The sequence below is a fragment of the Natator depressus genome, chromosome 2 (genome assembly GCF_965152275.1).
Source record: "Natator depressus isolate rNatDep1 chromosome 2, rNatDep2.hap1, whole genome shotgun sequence".
Lineage (NCBI taxonomy): Eukaryota > Metazoa > Chordata > Testudines > Cheloniidae > Natator > Natator depressus.
The window spans coordinates 46,422,074-46,437,777 of record NC_134235.1 but is presented as its reverse complement, the minus strand read 5'-3'; the positions used below and the strand labels follow the sequence as shown (position 1 = coordinate 46,437,777).

Here is a 15,704-nt window from a genome sequence, read left to right as displayed (position 1 = left end):
GTCATTTGCACCTTCCACTGATGAAGGTACCATTCTCTGGTGACTGTGGTGCTGAAATCATTCATTCAAGGGGCTGGAAGCACAGCAGCCAAAAGGCAGACAGGGCCACAAGCACAGATAAAAGGCAGATACTGATCCCAGCCTTGTCTCCTTCCCCTCTCCTACTGCCTGTATGACTGAGGCGGTGCTGGCTGTGCATAGCTTCCTCCACCTCTGAAGCCACTGCCAAACTAGCAGATAGGTCAAGCCTGACTTTGAATGGGAGATAGGACCCACAACAAAACAAGAATCCTGGAAGCTGTTTCCTTGTGCTTCAGTCTGTTCCTCTTTGCATGGTTCCAACTTGTGCTACTATGTGTGTGGTAGTTTGGGTCCCTACTTGCTTTAATACATAATGAATGGACCATGCTCTGTTTGATCTTCACTATTTGATGATGTGTCTTTTCAAGCCATGCCCCCACCAATAATACAAATGTGAAAAGCTAGAATGAGAGTGTAACGTTCCACTGTTTATAGGCACACCTATTTTTCTGCTCTATGCACTTTTTCCTACCAACAAGCCAGAATTTGATTCCATATATTTAACTAAGTACCAAAAGCTGCATTTAACTAACATCAGGACTGCATCATAAGCCAACAAAAGCCAAGGAATTCCGAGTTAAGTCTTACACTCTGTTCTTAACCCACAGTATTATAAAGTCAGGGGTTCTGGGATGGGCGGGTGGTAGAAGGGATCCACACACACACTGCTGTGGGACAAGGGAAGTTTGGTCCTCCATTTTGAAATTTCCTGGCTTTCATCAGTGTTTCACAATCTTAATCTTTTTTTTAACCTACTCCCCAACTCAACTCCCAAAAAAAGAAAAGAAAAAGAAAAATCGTTTACAGGATGTTACAAAATGTGTATTATATTTATTCAGGGGATTTGACAGGGCTCATTTGGAGCCATCTGAGTCTCTCCATTTCAACCTATCAAGTAAATATACAAATACATATTCTGTTAAATTTATTTTCTGATAAAATTTAATTTAAATGTTTTTCTGTCTATAGGAAATAGCTTTTTGTTATTCTTGACTTACACTAAACCTGTATAATCAGCTTGCCAGATTTTAAGAGACTGATGAAATCCATATTTAGTATTGTATATATTCACAGTGTAGACTGCGACAATACTAATATGGGATTATTAAAAACAGTAGGAAAAAAGTTACTGCACATGAGCAGAAACCAAACGTTCAAAACATAGTTCATCTGTTTTATTCTATTCTTTGTTGACACCAACAATTATTAGACTCTACTGAGGAATAACTGTTTATCAAATTTCATTTTCTTAAATCATAAGGTGTTTTTGATTTATATGAGTTCAAAACTGAACCTGGGAAAATACCTCATTTATTTTGAACTCCTATAATTTAAAAGCAACCAAATATACATTTTTGAAATTAGACTGAACATAAACTGCTCCTAGATCTTTCAGCCTAAAGCAAATGTTAATGGCTGTGTTATAACCTATTGAAAATAGAAATGTATAATAATAGAAATGCTGACACAAACTTAACCTGCACGGCATGAACATGCCATACAACACTCTTTTTATTCTTCCTCTCTCTGTATATAATATATGTGTACTTTTACCTAAAAGAAAATAGATTAAGAATCAAGTTATTATGCATTCATGTATCTATGATGTACCATATATCAAGCACTAGATTATCACACTTACCTTCCAGCGTAATTACTGTAAGTTAAATTCTCCAAATACAAACATTTTTTGTTACCTTATCAATGAACAACAGTCAACATGCTGAGCACTTCATTATTCTCAGGGAAATAGTTGCACAAAAAGTCAAAGCTGCCATGAGAGAGACTTTGAAAATGAAGTGAAATAGTTAAGTGAGTAAGAAAACAGATGAGATGCTGTTCTGTTTTAAGGATAATATCAAATTGTCTGGTTCTCTTGTTGCAGAGGAAAATCAACTGCAGGTTAAATAATTTTGTCAGTGGTTTCCACCAACCATCCAAGGGACAAAATCAGAACAAAAACATGAGTCCTTTTGTTCTATCTGTTGCAGAACATAATTTACAGTTGTTTGTGGACAACAAAAGTCACCCGGTGGATTAAAAAAAATGACAGGCAGGCATAGTATTTTGAATTCCCTAAATGAGCTGATGTGTAGTAAATATTATCCTATGCTCTGTAGTTGTGAATGCACTCTTTACATTTTCAGCAACAGCTGAAATGAATCTACTGAAGAAATGCTATGGGCTGATACTGGTGCACTTCTACCATACAGCATACAGTACCTCTACAAAACATCTCCAAAATGCCATCTGCATTGCATATTTGCTGTAAAACTATACCTTTTTTTCTAACTGTTCTTTTTTGTTAGCCGTACGTATATATATTTCTGTTTGTGTTCTAAGAAATAACAGTTTGCGATGCTTTATAGCATGCCACACATGATCATAAAATAAGTCTTCAAATCAAAATCAAATCATGTAATTGAACAAAAAAGCATACTAATTTTTCATGCTAGGCTCAATACAAATATAAATTCAAGGCAGTCAAGCTATCCATTACCAAAATAATCATAATAATCATCATAATATATTTATATGTATATATATACCTACACTCTCTAAAAAATGATCCAGTAATGTATATTAGGAAATCCGTAAGAAATCTGTTGAATCTAGTATAAAAATCTTGTTTTATGTAAAAGCCAATGCTGGCTGTTTCAAGTATTTAAGTACTTTTCTCATAACTTTGTCACTAATAACTAGTTATTTGTAGAAATTACTAATTTTATATTGAAAATTGTATTCAAGTTAAATAAAAATTCACTTCTACTGTAGTTCATTTTTAGAGTGTGCATGTATACATAGCAAAATGCCCATCTACAGATCTACCGTAAAATTTTTTGTTGCTGTCACTTCTTTCCTAAGAAAACACTTCAATGCTTTCCTGTAATCTTGGATAATGAATATCAGGCCATTTAAAAACAAAAACTAATCCAAACGGATTAGCAACACCAGATTATCTTCAGTTTGTGCCCGTTTGCAAGTTAAAGGTCAAAGAGCGAAGACATAGGACAGTGCAATTTAAGGAAATTCAGACAGTGAAGCTTTTCACAGAAGACAATGTTTAACTTGGTAATGACAGTCAACAGATCAATAATCGAATTCAAGGCAAGCTGTTCATTATTTCAAAAGCGACTCCCCTCAAATCCTGGCTTTCATACAAAGCCAGGTGTCTGACTCATGGGGTGCATTCATTCTGACCATCTCTAATAAGTTCACAGCCCAATGACTGTAAAGCCTATCACTGCAAGAAGCAGCTCCTAAAATCAATAAAGAGGTCTGTCAGTTCTGACTTTTCTCTAGGAAAAAAATATTGATACAAACCTGCTCTGCAGGTCACATGAAGATGACAATACTGCTGTTAGCACAAATTACACACAATGACAAAATGCTTTGGTGGTCCCTTGGCTCTGTCAGTGATTTAATGTACAGCTAAATGCCAGAGATCTGACTAACCCTTTGAGAACTATATTAAACATGCAATAGGTAATTCACCCGATATTCATGCAACATCAGAGTCATCATTTTAACTTTCCTTTCAAACTGTAACACTATCTTCATGTATTCATGTACCAAGGCAAATTGAATTATCATGCAACATAGTTTAAAACAGAAATTCAATATGTCTAAGATAAAAGGCTAAGTAGTAAAACTATAGCCAGTTCAAAAAATCCTATGTGAGTGCTACAAGTTATTAAAATAAGTATTTATTGAACCAGAAAGTAGCTGTTTCTGTTCATTTGTTATAAATGCTTTTTATCAATAATGCAAGTAATTAAAAGCCCTTACTTACACTTACAGGATATCTGTTTTAAAAACCTGAATTTCATTAACCTGTATTTCCACATACCGCTTCTGCAGTTCTATACTTCCATGGCAACCAAGATTAGCGTCCTTCAGACTCTAAAAGCTAATCCTATAGTTCTCAAAGGGTTACACCAATGTAATGCTAGTGTCAATTTTCTCTATAACATGACTGTCACTTTAGTTCATTGCAATCCACTTCAGAAACATGCTTTTTTCGCTACGCTTTGGAATGAGTGTTCCTGACAGACCTATGAAAGGCCTGGGGCAGTTGGCCTGGTACAGCTTGGGAAAAAAATTGATGCAGGAAAATCAACAAAAGAAAGAAACAATAAAAAGGTTCCGTTTGAAATATAGTAATGAATATAAATGTGTTAAAACATTGAGGACGTAGCTCAGAACAGCTGTATAAAACACAAAATGAATGTATCATTAAGGCTGTTACTATATTGCAGATATTTTGGCCCCTTGTTTGTTGGAAAATGGCTGTCCGAACAGTCTGAAGTCCTGCATGTCATCCTGGTCTCCCACTTGACAAAAATCGTGTGTAGGAGTATATAACTATATCCATTGCAGACAGAAAGCAATCCTCTTTGGAGACAAAGCTGTTTGGGTCTTCACACTTTCCTGAAAGTTCAATGTGGGTTGTTGTGTTGTTTTTAATTAAAAACAAAACAAAACAAAACGTTTACTTTCAGCAAAATTATTTTCAAAGGGGAACAGGCTTTAGGGGAAAAACAGTAGAAACACTGGATTTTTCTTTTCTTTTTTCCTCTTCGTTCGTTAATCCTGATAGTTTATTGGGTATTGAGCGTGCAGAGGAAAGGCCTGGAACCGAATGACAAAGAAAGACAAAGGACTGAAGAAACGGCAGATACTGTCTATCATGGAAGCTTCCCAGTAGAGTGAATCCCCACTCATGTGCAGGACAGGCAACCCCCTGGGTTTTAAAGATCAGCTCTGATTCAGGCTGACAGATTCCTGCTCCTAGCTAGGAAACCACACAACAGCTCTTATGTTGAATCTCAAGTTACCACAAACTCCTGGGAGACAAAAAACCCCCTACATCACACCCACTCTTGCATAGAGCGTTTGCAGTACAGTATGTGACGGGGTGTTCCTTTCCTCTTGAACTGGAACACAGTGTAAACCAAGACAAGGAGGCACAAGGCCAGGATGCAGGGAATGACAATGGCTATGGCTTTCACAGTGCTGGCTGTGTTGTCCAGTTTGATGACAATGTCCACGTCATCTTGAGGGCTGTGTCGGTCTTTGTCCCGGTCTGTTGGTCCATCACAACCCATAAAATCTTTGAGGATGGATCTGGGATATCCAGGTTCCACCCTGAGCATCTGGTTATTGAATTTCCAATACTCCTTTCCTTTGTAGAAATATGTGAAGCCTGGGAAACAAAAGTGCAGTTATTCATGGTCATGTCGACAATCTGCTTATAAAGACTGAAGTTAAACAGTATTCACCAAATGACACTGAGCTATTTTCTGAACACCGGAATCTATAAAGTTAAAGTAATATAGGTTATTCAGGTGCAGACCAGGGTAGGAAGCTTCCAGATCTTCTTGGCACTAGGTATATGGCTCCTAAGAAAGCTCTTGTCCAAACTAGCCTCCAAGGCAGAACTTCACTTCCTTCTTGTCTTTAAAAAAACCTTAAACCTCGAGTTTCCCATATGAATAAACTCGGATCTAGTCTTAGTCTAATACTGTGACTGTGAAGAAATGCTAGAGAAAAAGAATTGAGGAATTTAGGGGCCTAACGAGTCAACCGTTAATTGAACACTTGACCACAATTAGAATTATACCACAGTGCCAGGGCTGAGTCCCAACAGTTCAAGGAGTCAGAGTCCCTCTCAGGATGGGAGATCAGTTTAAATGAATTCCAACTCTGTGCTAGACCAGGCTGAAATGAGAACTGATTCTCTTCAATGCCATTTTACCTTGCTGCTGTTCTTCAGATGGAGGAAACACTATATGAACGAACAGCAGCCTTACCAAGAGAGAACAGGTGTACCCAGCTTCACATTTTCTTCAGGGAACTGGTATTTGATCATTCAGATGCAATCCAATATAAATTATGAAATATGCCTACATGAAGAAATCCTAGTATCCTGCCAAAAACCTAAATTATGTTGCTATCCCAGCTGAAAAATGGCATTGATCTGGCATGAAACAAACCACAATGGGTGCACTTCCTCCTATTGTTTATGACCTGAATGCATACAGTTGGAGGTTTCCTGAGCTTTACTTGATAAGCCTCATGTTCTTTCCTACAGTGCTAAAGGCCACTACAAGCACTAAGACAGATTGGGTATCACTTGTCATACTAATAATGGCATACTAATAATGCTTGCTGGAAAGATTGGTGGACCAGATATTAGAGAGAATATTAATAATCTCTTACTCAAACAAAGGTCAGGCACTTTCAGTTGTGCAGAAGAAGACATTTTAGTCTAGTTCTTTTCCAATTCAGAACTACACACAAAAGCCTTTGTCCCTCCCACCTGCACATTTATCAATGTGAGGAATTAAAAAAAAAAACTTTTTGCAGTCACTATTTATTTCATTCTAATTATTCTGCAGACAGTTGAGTAGGTATTATTTGACATTGCACATGGTTCCCTTCAGTTTTATTGTCTAAGACTATGGGCGTATCTGTATTTCCATATCTATAGGTCTAGCTAGAAAGGTATATGATTGGCTGAAAAAAAGAAAAATAGTGAGCTATATCAAAACAACTGTTAGGACATTTGGTCATGAAATGCCTTCCATTCATTGGATCAAAGCATAAAACATCACTATTGTTAATTCTGTGCCATCAAATTTGAGTTGCAAATGGTGAGATTTTCAATAGATTAAAAAGATCTGAAAGGAATCTGTAGTTTAAGCTTTGAAGCAAACAAATGTGTTCATTAGCGAATGGAAAATTACAGGTGTCTAAACCATAGTTTACAACAGGGAACTACATTTATGTCTTCCATAAAATAATGTGTTTTTTGAAAAGCACGGCACGTGTTGACTCTTAATAAGACTCCACCTTTGGCAATGGTAAACAATATGGTTATTAACAAACTTTATAGACTTGCATGATCAAATGAGAGGGGATAAAACCACAGGGATTCAGGAATTGCCATGCTGTGTCACACCCTAGGTGCATCCAGTCTAGCACCCTGTCTCTGGCAGTGCCCAGAACCAGATGGTTCAGAAGAAAGAGTAAGAACCCTGCAGTATGCACCTATCGACAGTCTGCCCCCCCTCCCCCGACCTGACTTTCGGTCTCATCCTGATCTCTAATCGAGAATGGCTCAAGCCCTGATGCCTGAGGTTTAATATCCCTTCCAGAAAATTCTGGTGACAAGTTTATACCACTACTAGTCTGCAAAGACAGACAAAGCTATAGGCCTTGGCAAAGTTATTACTCAAGAAGGCTAAAGAACTTAAACAGAAAAATAAAGATGTACCACTCAGAAAACTAACTGGCTGCAGTCCTCATGGCCCCGGCATTAATTGCTTGAACCTATCCAGCCCCCACTCTTTGCCATCCTTCTGAATCTCTCTTCTCTCCAGCTACTGCCTGGCTCCTCACCCACGCAGCAGGGATCTCTGGGGGCAGAGGTGCTGTGTTGCACAGGAGGCAGAAGGAGCAGCAACTGTATGTACTCCGTGGGGTTGAACAGTTCTTGTGAATGCAGGCCACGTGGGAACAGAGAAGGAAAGTTTGCTGCTTGCCGTGTCTGCTCCTGCCTGATAAGGGTTCCTGCTGCTGCACTAGAAGACAAGACCTCAGTGCAGAAGCAGCAGGGAAAGCTTCACAAGCATCACACATGGCTTACTGAGCTTCTAGATCATCAAATGAGTCAGAAAGCATTCAAAGTGCTGAGCTGGCAACAGCAGAGGATCTGAGATTGCCAGCTTTTACACACCCCATCTTGGTGCGATTCTACTCAATTTATTGTTGTTGTTTTGTATAGTTTTTTGGAGGAGTGGATTTAGCGCCACTCATCTGCCATCTCTAGCAAACCCAACTCCGTTTTTAATAGAAACTAAAAGAATGAGGATGAAAAAAGATACATTCTTTCAGATGATATGGGTTAAGTGGCAGAAATTCTTCCTAAGTTTTCTCCCTAAAGCAATCTGGTAAAATTTCATGTCAAATCTTTATCTAAGCAGTGGAAGGAAAATGGTTTGGGGCAAAATGTAATCAGAATTCTTTTAAACTAAGCTGTGGTTTTTCTCTTTTGTATCTTTTCTAGTTTCATTATCTCCATGTGCAATCGCCAATGTAATCATGCTCTTTAAAGAAATATCTGTTATCCTGTCTTCAGGGACTTTCCTCCGGGTCTCCTCTAAGGCTCTCCAAGAATCCTGAGCATCTCTTATTTTCCCTCTTTTCCCTACCCCTCCCTGAAGAACTGATGCCATGTTTCACTGCTCTTCTGGCAGTTGCATGCTAGGGGAAAGTTAATCAGTGCTATTCTTGAGATGGGCAGAGGGTTTGATGCAGGGTGACTCAAAGAGCTCCCACTGCTCCAGGGATAAGCGCTTTGTCTCTGCAGCACTTTCAGACCGCATCTGTCTGTGTGTGAGGGGAAGACAACTTTCATTGCTAATAGGAGATACATGTATAATCCACTGAGCACAACACTGACACTTTACATGTGATGGTGAGTCTACTCTATCCAGAAAAAAATATGATTATAGTTCCATGAAATAAGCAAATATTAAGAAGCAAGTCTAAATGATCATTTGTTTAAGGGAGCAAAGACTAAACCCATTATGTATATATGTATACACACAGAGAGCGAGCTATTGAGTGTGATATATGCAGAATGTCATCCTGCCTGACCTACTTTCCTGTTTAAAACAAAAAAAATCTAGCCAAATGCCAGAATCAGGAGAGAGTTTCTGTTGATGGATGAAACAGAGACAAAGCAAGGAAGTGATTTAGCATATTTCCCCAGCAAATTATAGTTCATCTAGTTATAGGAAGAAATGAAGACTCTGAAATGAACTATACCAGGAAAGCAAGCTTTATATTTATCTACTAAAGGGAAATGAAAATAAGATAGCAAGAAATATGTGCACTGTCTGAAAAAACAAACAAACAAAAAACCGCAACCTTCCATCACAAATAAATTAATCCCACATGTAGTAATACTTGAATACTTGCAGCAATGAAAAGTTACTGCAAGTGCATATTTTTGTTTACATCAAGGACACATCTAACTTCATGCAGCTGAGGGCTGTGCTGGCAAATTGCCGTTAGCCTGAGGGCAGCACTTAATTTGCATAAAATGGAGCAGATTTCAGCTGCTCTCCTTCATATGGAGGTGCGGCCAGTTAGAAACTATGGGTTGCAGGATGAGATACTCCATCTTGGTGCAGGTAATACCATGGCATGCTGAATTTCAAAGTCTCTGTGAGCTGCAGCTCTGCAGTATACATTTACGCCATCCTTGATTTACAGATTCTTCAGGATACTTCTATTCACATACCAAAAGAGCCTGGTTCTGGACTACAGTACAGCAAAGTGAATGTAAAAGCTTTTATCCTATATGAACCATTAACAACATGGAGATTCAAACAGATGCATGTGGATAGGAGACTTATTTTATGAAGTACTAAAATCCTGCAAAACCAAAACAAATACCCTAAACCCAAATGAAAGCTTATTCCATAAAAATTAAGAATCTTTTCTCTCCCTCATTGTGATTTAAAATAGACTAATCAAACAATTATATGCAACGATTTAAGAAGAGAGTGAGTTCCACAGCATGAAACATCCCCTGTTTGCAAAATAATGAGAGGTCAGCCAGCCCACCAACCTGATTAGCCAATCATTTCTAGACATCTCTACATCATGATAACAGATGTTAGGAAATGACTAAGCTAGGAAAGTGCTTGCATACCATTTTCTTTGTGGACAAAGGCTCCCTGAGGAGATTCTGGGATACCTTTCCAGATCGTGATTGGTTTGGGATAACCAGGGTCCATAGACCTCATTTCTTCACTGTATCTCCAGTACCTACATAAAAAAATACAATAAAAATAGATAACCAAATATGCATTTATAAAGATAGCTGAGATGCTAATTGCATGCTGTGTTCTTCCTAACAAAGTGCTGCGTTTAACAACTGAAACTGGGGCAACCGGAGCTCTCCTGTTTAGCAATACTACCCGGGAACAAAGAAATGTAATCCTGCTTGCTGATTGGACAGCTGCTTCAAGTATGTACACCGAAGATAAAAGACTTCTCCAGCTTGACAACTAAATCAACATGCACCTTATTTATGATCAGAGCAATTCTGGTGCCTAGGGCCTCTGCACAGCAACACAAGGAGATATAATATATGCAAAAAACTACATTATGTTTCAACTGAGTCTTAATCATACAAAAGCCAGTGAATTCAGAGTTAAAGCTCCCACAGCAAGCTTAACTCTACTCCTTTAGTGTATTCACTACAATAGTCTTACATTAAATCTATGATCATATAATATGTATAAAATAATAGAAAATGCCATGTACTTTGTGTGTCTCTTTGGTCGGAAGGAAAAAAGTTCAATGTAGAAATCAGAAGCACACACGTTCAAGGCAATCTGAACTTGTGAGAAATACGAATAAATAATTGATCTTATTTACACTGACAGAGCAGTGTTAATATTCAGCGTATGTTTGGAGGCAGCAATACAAAATAATGTATGTGTGCATCTTCGGTTATAAAAATATGTGGTTTCATGGTAATACTGTATCATATCATAATAACAATGGCATCTTATTTTATGTAGACCTCCCTCTGTTTAAAGATCTAAGCTTGTTAGGATGTATTAAAGCTTGCTGTAGGATCCCCAGGTCTGAACTCCTCTTCCCTACTCTTGAATAGTTGCTGTTTATGTAAAAGATCAAATATCCCCTCCTGAACATTTGGAACATGGCACTTTTGTGCATGCTATGATCATTAAGAAAAGTTCAGTGATTTAATGCACATGCTCAGTACACTATAGCATTTGTAAGTGATCATAACATTGTTATTTCTAAATCAAATTATCTTATGCAAAGTTCCTACAGTTTAACAGAGAATCATCCTATATATATAAATATAGTTTAATGTATTATATTCCAACTATATAATTCTATAGGCTGATTAAATAAAAAACATTAAAAAGGATTCTCTTTTAAATTCCATGAGTTTTTGAATAATTTAAATATTACATTATTTCCATACATTTTTCATATCTTCCAGAGAGGCATCCAGTCTTGATTCAAAGACATCAAGAAATAGAGAACCCTCCACTTTCCTTAGCAGTTTGTTCCCGTGATTAATACCCTCGCTGGTAAAATATATACGTAATTTCTTATTTGAATTTGTTTGGCTTCAGCTTCCAGCCATTGGTTCTTGTAAAGCCTTTCTCTGCTAAATTAAAGAGCTGTTTAGTGCCTGGTGTTTTCTCCCTGTGAAGGTATTTATACACTCTCATCAAGTCACCTTTTAATCTTCTTTTTGATAACTAAACAGGCTGAGCTCTTTCAAACTCTCACTGTAAGGCTTTTTTTCTAGCTCTTGGCAGTGAAATTAAAAGGTGACAAATTTAAAACTGATAAAAGAAAATAAATGGCGTTCATAAAAATAAATTTTCTGACTGTGTCATAAAATATTTTTAAAAGCCTGATCCCTTAATCTAGTTACATATTCACCAGTAATCAGACTCCAACAAGTCCCATTAGCAACATCATTCTGTCCCCTCATATTAACAGAGCTTTTGCATATCCTTCAGAGCACTATAATAAATAGGGAAAACAACATATAGAAATAATCAACACACATCTAAAATATTAAGTGCATCAAACCTTTTTTCCTTCACCATTTTAATGGTGCATTCCTTAGTTTTCCATTTTCTCTTCCCCATTTTTTTTGACCAATCCGCTTTTCTCTTCCTTGGCTTGCTGTGTCTCTGAGTTTAACATTGCAATTTCCTTTTTGTATTCTCTCCCTCCTCCCTTCTATCATCACTGGCTGTCTGACCTTTTCACTTTATTCTATGTTCATTTTTTCTTGACCCTCTTTTTTCCCCTCTTGCTTCTCTTTCCTTGTTCTTCCCTGAATTCTTTGTTGTCCTCTCTGCCTTTCTTCCTCCTCCCTCACTACATAATTCTCTCACTGCTTCTGTTCTTTAGTATTCCCCCTCCTTGGGTTCCTTGTCCTTCCTGACAGGATGTCTGAGATAGGTGGTCAGTCCTCTTGAGCTTTCAAAAATAGGTGCTCTGGTTAAAATAGGTTTCAAAAATAGGTTCCGCTGGAGCACCTAGCTGGTGTAGGCCTGGCAGCCCTGTGATTGCTGACTTTTCTACATTGCTAGGAACTCTCATTGTATATGGATTGATTGTAGTTATCTCTTAAGGTCTGTATTGGAGCAGGGAATCTATCTACAGTGTGAGGAATAGCTCAGTCCAGGTCTTCCTCAATACTCAGTGGCTCTCTAAAATTTTAATATTTTGATTTTTTTCACCCACAGGAATTAAAAATAAGTTTTTTTCTTTTACAAAATCAGAACCTCTGAAAGAAAACCCAGACTTCCCAAATTCCAATAGGCAGACTCCCTCCGCCAGTGCCAATTACGTGCCTTGATAACACAGGACAGGCTGGGGCTCCTCAGTGAATGGTGGATTAGCAATTATGGGGGTTCACTTAATGGAATTCGAAAAGGGAAAAGACACGCACAAGGTAAAATAAAACTGCACATTTGCTAACGTACTTTATATAATGCTGGTTATTTAGGCATTCAGCCATTTCGAGTAACGTTAAGATTTTTAAAAGAAAAAACAGTTAAACTTTACAATGCAGAAAAACAATACACCTGAGTTACTGTACACCTGAGTTACTGTAAACAGGGTCATGGGTCAAAAGGTGTCAGCCTGTCATCACCTGAACAGACACTGTTGCATTCCAATACAAAAGAAATAGTTCATTGAGCTGTACGCTTTCCCTCCTCCTAGCTCTCTTATTCAATTATTCAGGAGCACTATCTCCCTTATCTCCATGGCTCACTTAAAAATACATGTTTATGGCAATCCCTCTCTCCCCACACATAGGTTAATTTGGACATGTCTTATTCTATAGATGTTTTTTTTAGTACATACGTTCTATTAACAATTTGGGTTTAAAATAATCTTCAAGTTGTCAAAAATTTGATAGCTGATGTTTAAGACCTCATAAGCTACCATCCTTCATACCTTTTATTTATATCACCGTCTTGGGACTTTTAAAACTATGTCTAGATTCTCTTATGCAGCACATACACCACATATTACTGTCAGGACAAAAACCTAGAGCTCCTTGTAATACATAACTTGGAGAAACATACCTTCCTACTTTGACATTGGCATAACCTCTTGCCCGTCTTTTCATTCCTACCTCATGCTACAAAAGAAGCAATATTGTGTTGTACCTAGTTCAGAAAAAAAAACTATAACAGGCTTATATATACAATTAAAACCAGCAGGAGAATTCAACCCTAACATTACATTAAGAAAAAATTGTGATATAAACAATACATACTGAGAAGCTTAGTGGGATACGGGTTTATTCCCACTGGTGGTCAATATCCTATAATAGCTCAATTATCTCTGCAAGGCTCATGTTCTTTGATTTTCTCCTTACATACTGTACTGCATTTTCTATCCTGCTGAGCCTCATTATGCTTGTTATGGCTCTAAGTAGCAACTTCTCCATCAATAGAAGTTTCCTTTGATAGTTCTCTGGTTTGTGTTACTGCTAACAGGATTTTTAGGAAGGTCTTGACTTGAACTAGCTGTCTATGCATGGAAATCTATTATGTAATGTCTCTTTTGAGTAAAGCCGAAAGAAAGTATAGCTCACATAAGACTCTTAATGTACATGTTTTCCCAGAAACATGCAGGTAGAAAACTATTAACTGATAATAAGCTTAAATAAAAAATCTTCTCAGCCACAGGATGCAAATTGTGGAACTGGTTTTGTTCACAGTGGAGACTGATTGTTTGGAATACATTTGAAAGAAAACATATGTTTCAAACACCAGAAATTTGGTTCAGTTGCCTGCGTCCTTTCCCATGAATGCTCCAGAAATATGAAGATTATCTATATATTTTTTAAAAATTGTGGTGTTCTTTAGTATACTGTTAACCTAGTTCCACCAAAACAAACAAACAAACAGAACACCAGTATGGTTAACAGCAGTATAACTGACATGCTATACAGCATATTAAAACATATGTCTTAAGATACCCAACAACACTTTTAATGTCCTAAAATACTGAAATCCAAATGACACAGAGTAATAATAGTAGTAGTTATAATAATTTGTTTTGTGAAGCGAGATGCTTCAAAGAAAGCAACAAACACAAATATAATTTTAATAATAGTAATGTGTTGTATGTCTACAAAGTCACATCACTTAAAGTGCTTCACAAAACAATTACTCCTCTCGATAAATATTCTAAGCCTAATTTTATAGATGTAAAAAGCCAGGCACAGAGTCGTTAAATAACCTGCCCAAAGTCACATAGCAAATCTGTTTCACATCTGGAACAAAACACATATCTCCTACCTCCCAGTTCTGTGCTTTATTAACCACAAGAACATGTCGCCTCCTGTAAAGGGACTGTAAAATTTATTTAACAGTAATTCAATTAAAGCATGATCCTAAACTGCTCAAGAAGTTCTCTGACTTTTTTCCCTTTCCAACCTCATTTCTAAACAGTAGCACAGAAGCCATTTTAATGAACTTCAACAGGCTTTGGATCAGGCCCTTCCTGCTTACATGGTAGGGATTAGAAATGAAGGGAGGGGAAGCATGAGGAAAATGGAAGTTAAGATTGAAGATCAGAGAACTATGATTGAGAAACTGAAATTACATTTTAATTACATTACTTTGAATATTTAAGTTTAAATTAGTTGAAATTCTGAATTTCCTGCTGATTCTTAAAAAAGCTTGCCCAGCAAAAAAGGAGACCCAACATTTCAGTGAGCTCATACAAAAACAAAAATTTCTCCTGGAAAATTCAAAGAACAATATAAAAACTCAGAGAAAAATAATCTGAAAAGAAGCCTCAAATTTGAAGTGATTTCAAATACCCCCGTCCCACCCCCAATCCCCCAGCATTTTGGTGAAATAAATTACAGACACTGAAGAGGAAAACATATAGAGTGAAACTCAGCCCTTTGTAGAAGGATAGCACAAGTAAAGGCACCACTTAAGTCCTCACAATAGGCGTTAAGTAATGCATATGTTTTGTTGATGGCCCTCTGTACCAGGGTGAATTTCACCCACACTTCATATTTAATAGTTTAAATGGATCAAATTGTTTCTTTGGGGAAATATGAGGAAACAACAAATATGTCTTGGCTGACATTAATCAATCAAATAACTTCCTTCTAGGATTCCTCTACTAACCTATCTCCTTTGAAGAAGTAGGTTTTCCCAACGTCCTCCCACCAAATTGCTGAATCAATACCATGGGGAGGAATTCCACTTCCAAGTGTTATCAAATCATGAGGGTACCCTGGCTGGAGAGTGGTATCCTTGAAGACCCAGAACTGGTTACCTGAACAAAAGCAGATATATAAGTTAACTTCCAGAACTTTCAGTATTACAATTAAAATACTCTAAGGAAATAAGAAAGACACTCAAAGGAATAAAGCAATATGCTGATTCTGCTAAATATATTAAACTGGAAAATGTTTTATTAATGAAGACACTGCAAAATAAAATGAGGTATGGCTGACAGACATCTTATATTTGTACAGCATTTTTTATTCAATAGTACCC

At 37.2% G+C, this 15,704-nt stretch overlaps 1 protein-coding gene across 3 annotated transcripts in view; it reads right to left on the bottom strand.

Annotated features, from left to right (window-relative positions):
- Nucleotides 1–1,478: 1,478 nt before the first annotated feature.
- Nucleotides 1,479–15,704, bottom strand: part of MMP16 (matrix metallopeptidase 16) — a 236,307-nt gene continuing 222,081 nt past the window's right edge. For all 3 annotated transcript variants that reach the window (XM_074944142.1, XM_074944143.1, XM_074944144.1), the window contains 3 exons: nt 15,330–15,480; nt 9,809–9,924; nt 1,479–5,287 (listed from right to left, as the gene is read on the bottom strand). In XM_074944142.1, coding sequence (XP_074800243.1) covers nt 4,953–5,287; nt 9,809–9,924; nt 15,330–15,480 — 602 coding nt within the window. In that variant the 3' untranslated portion in view covers nt 1,479–4,952. The remainder of the gene's footprint in view (nt 5,288–9,808; nt 9,925–15,329; nt 15,481–15,704) is intronic.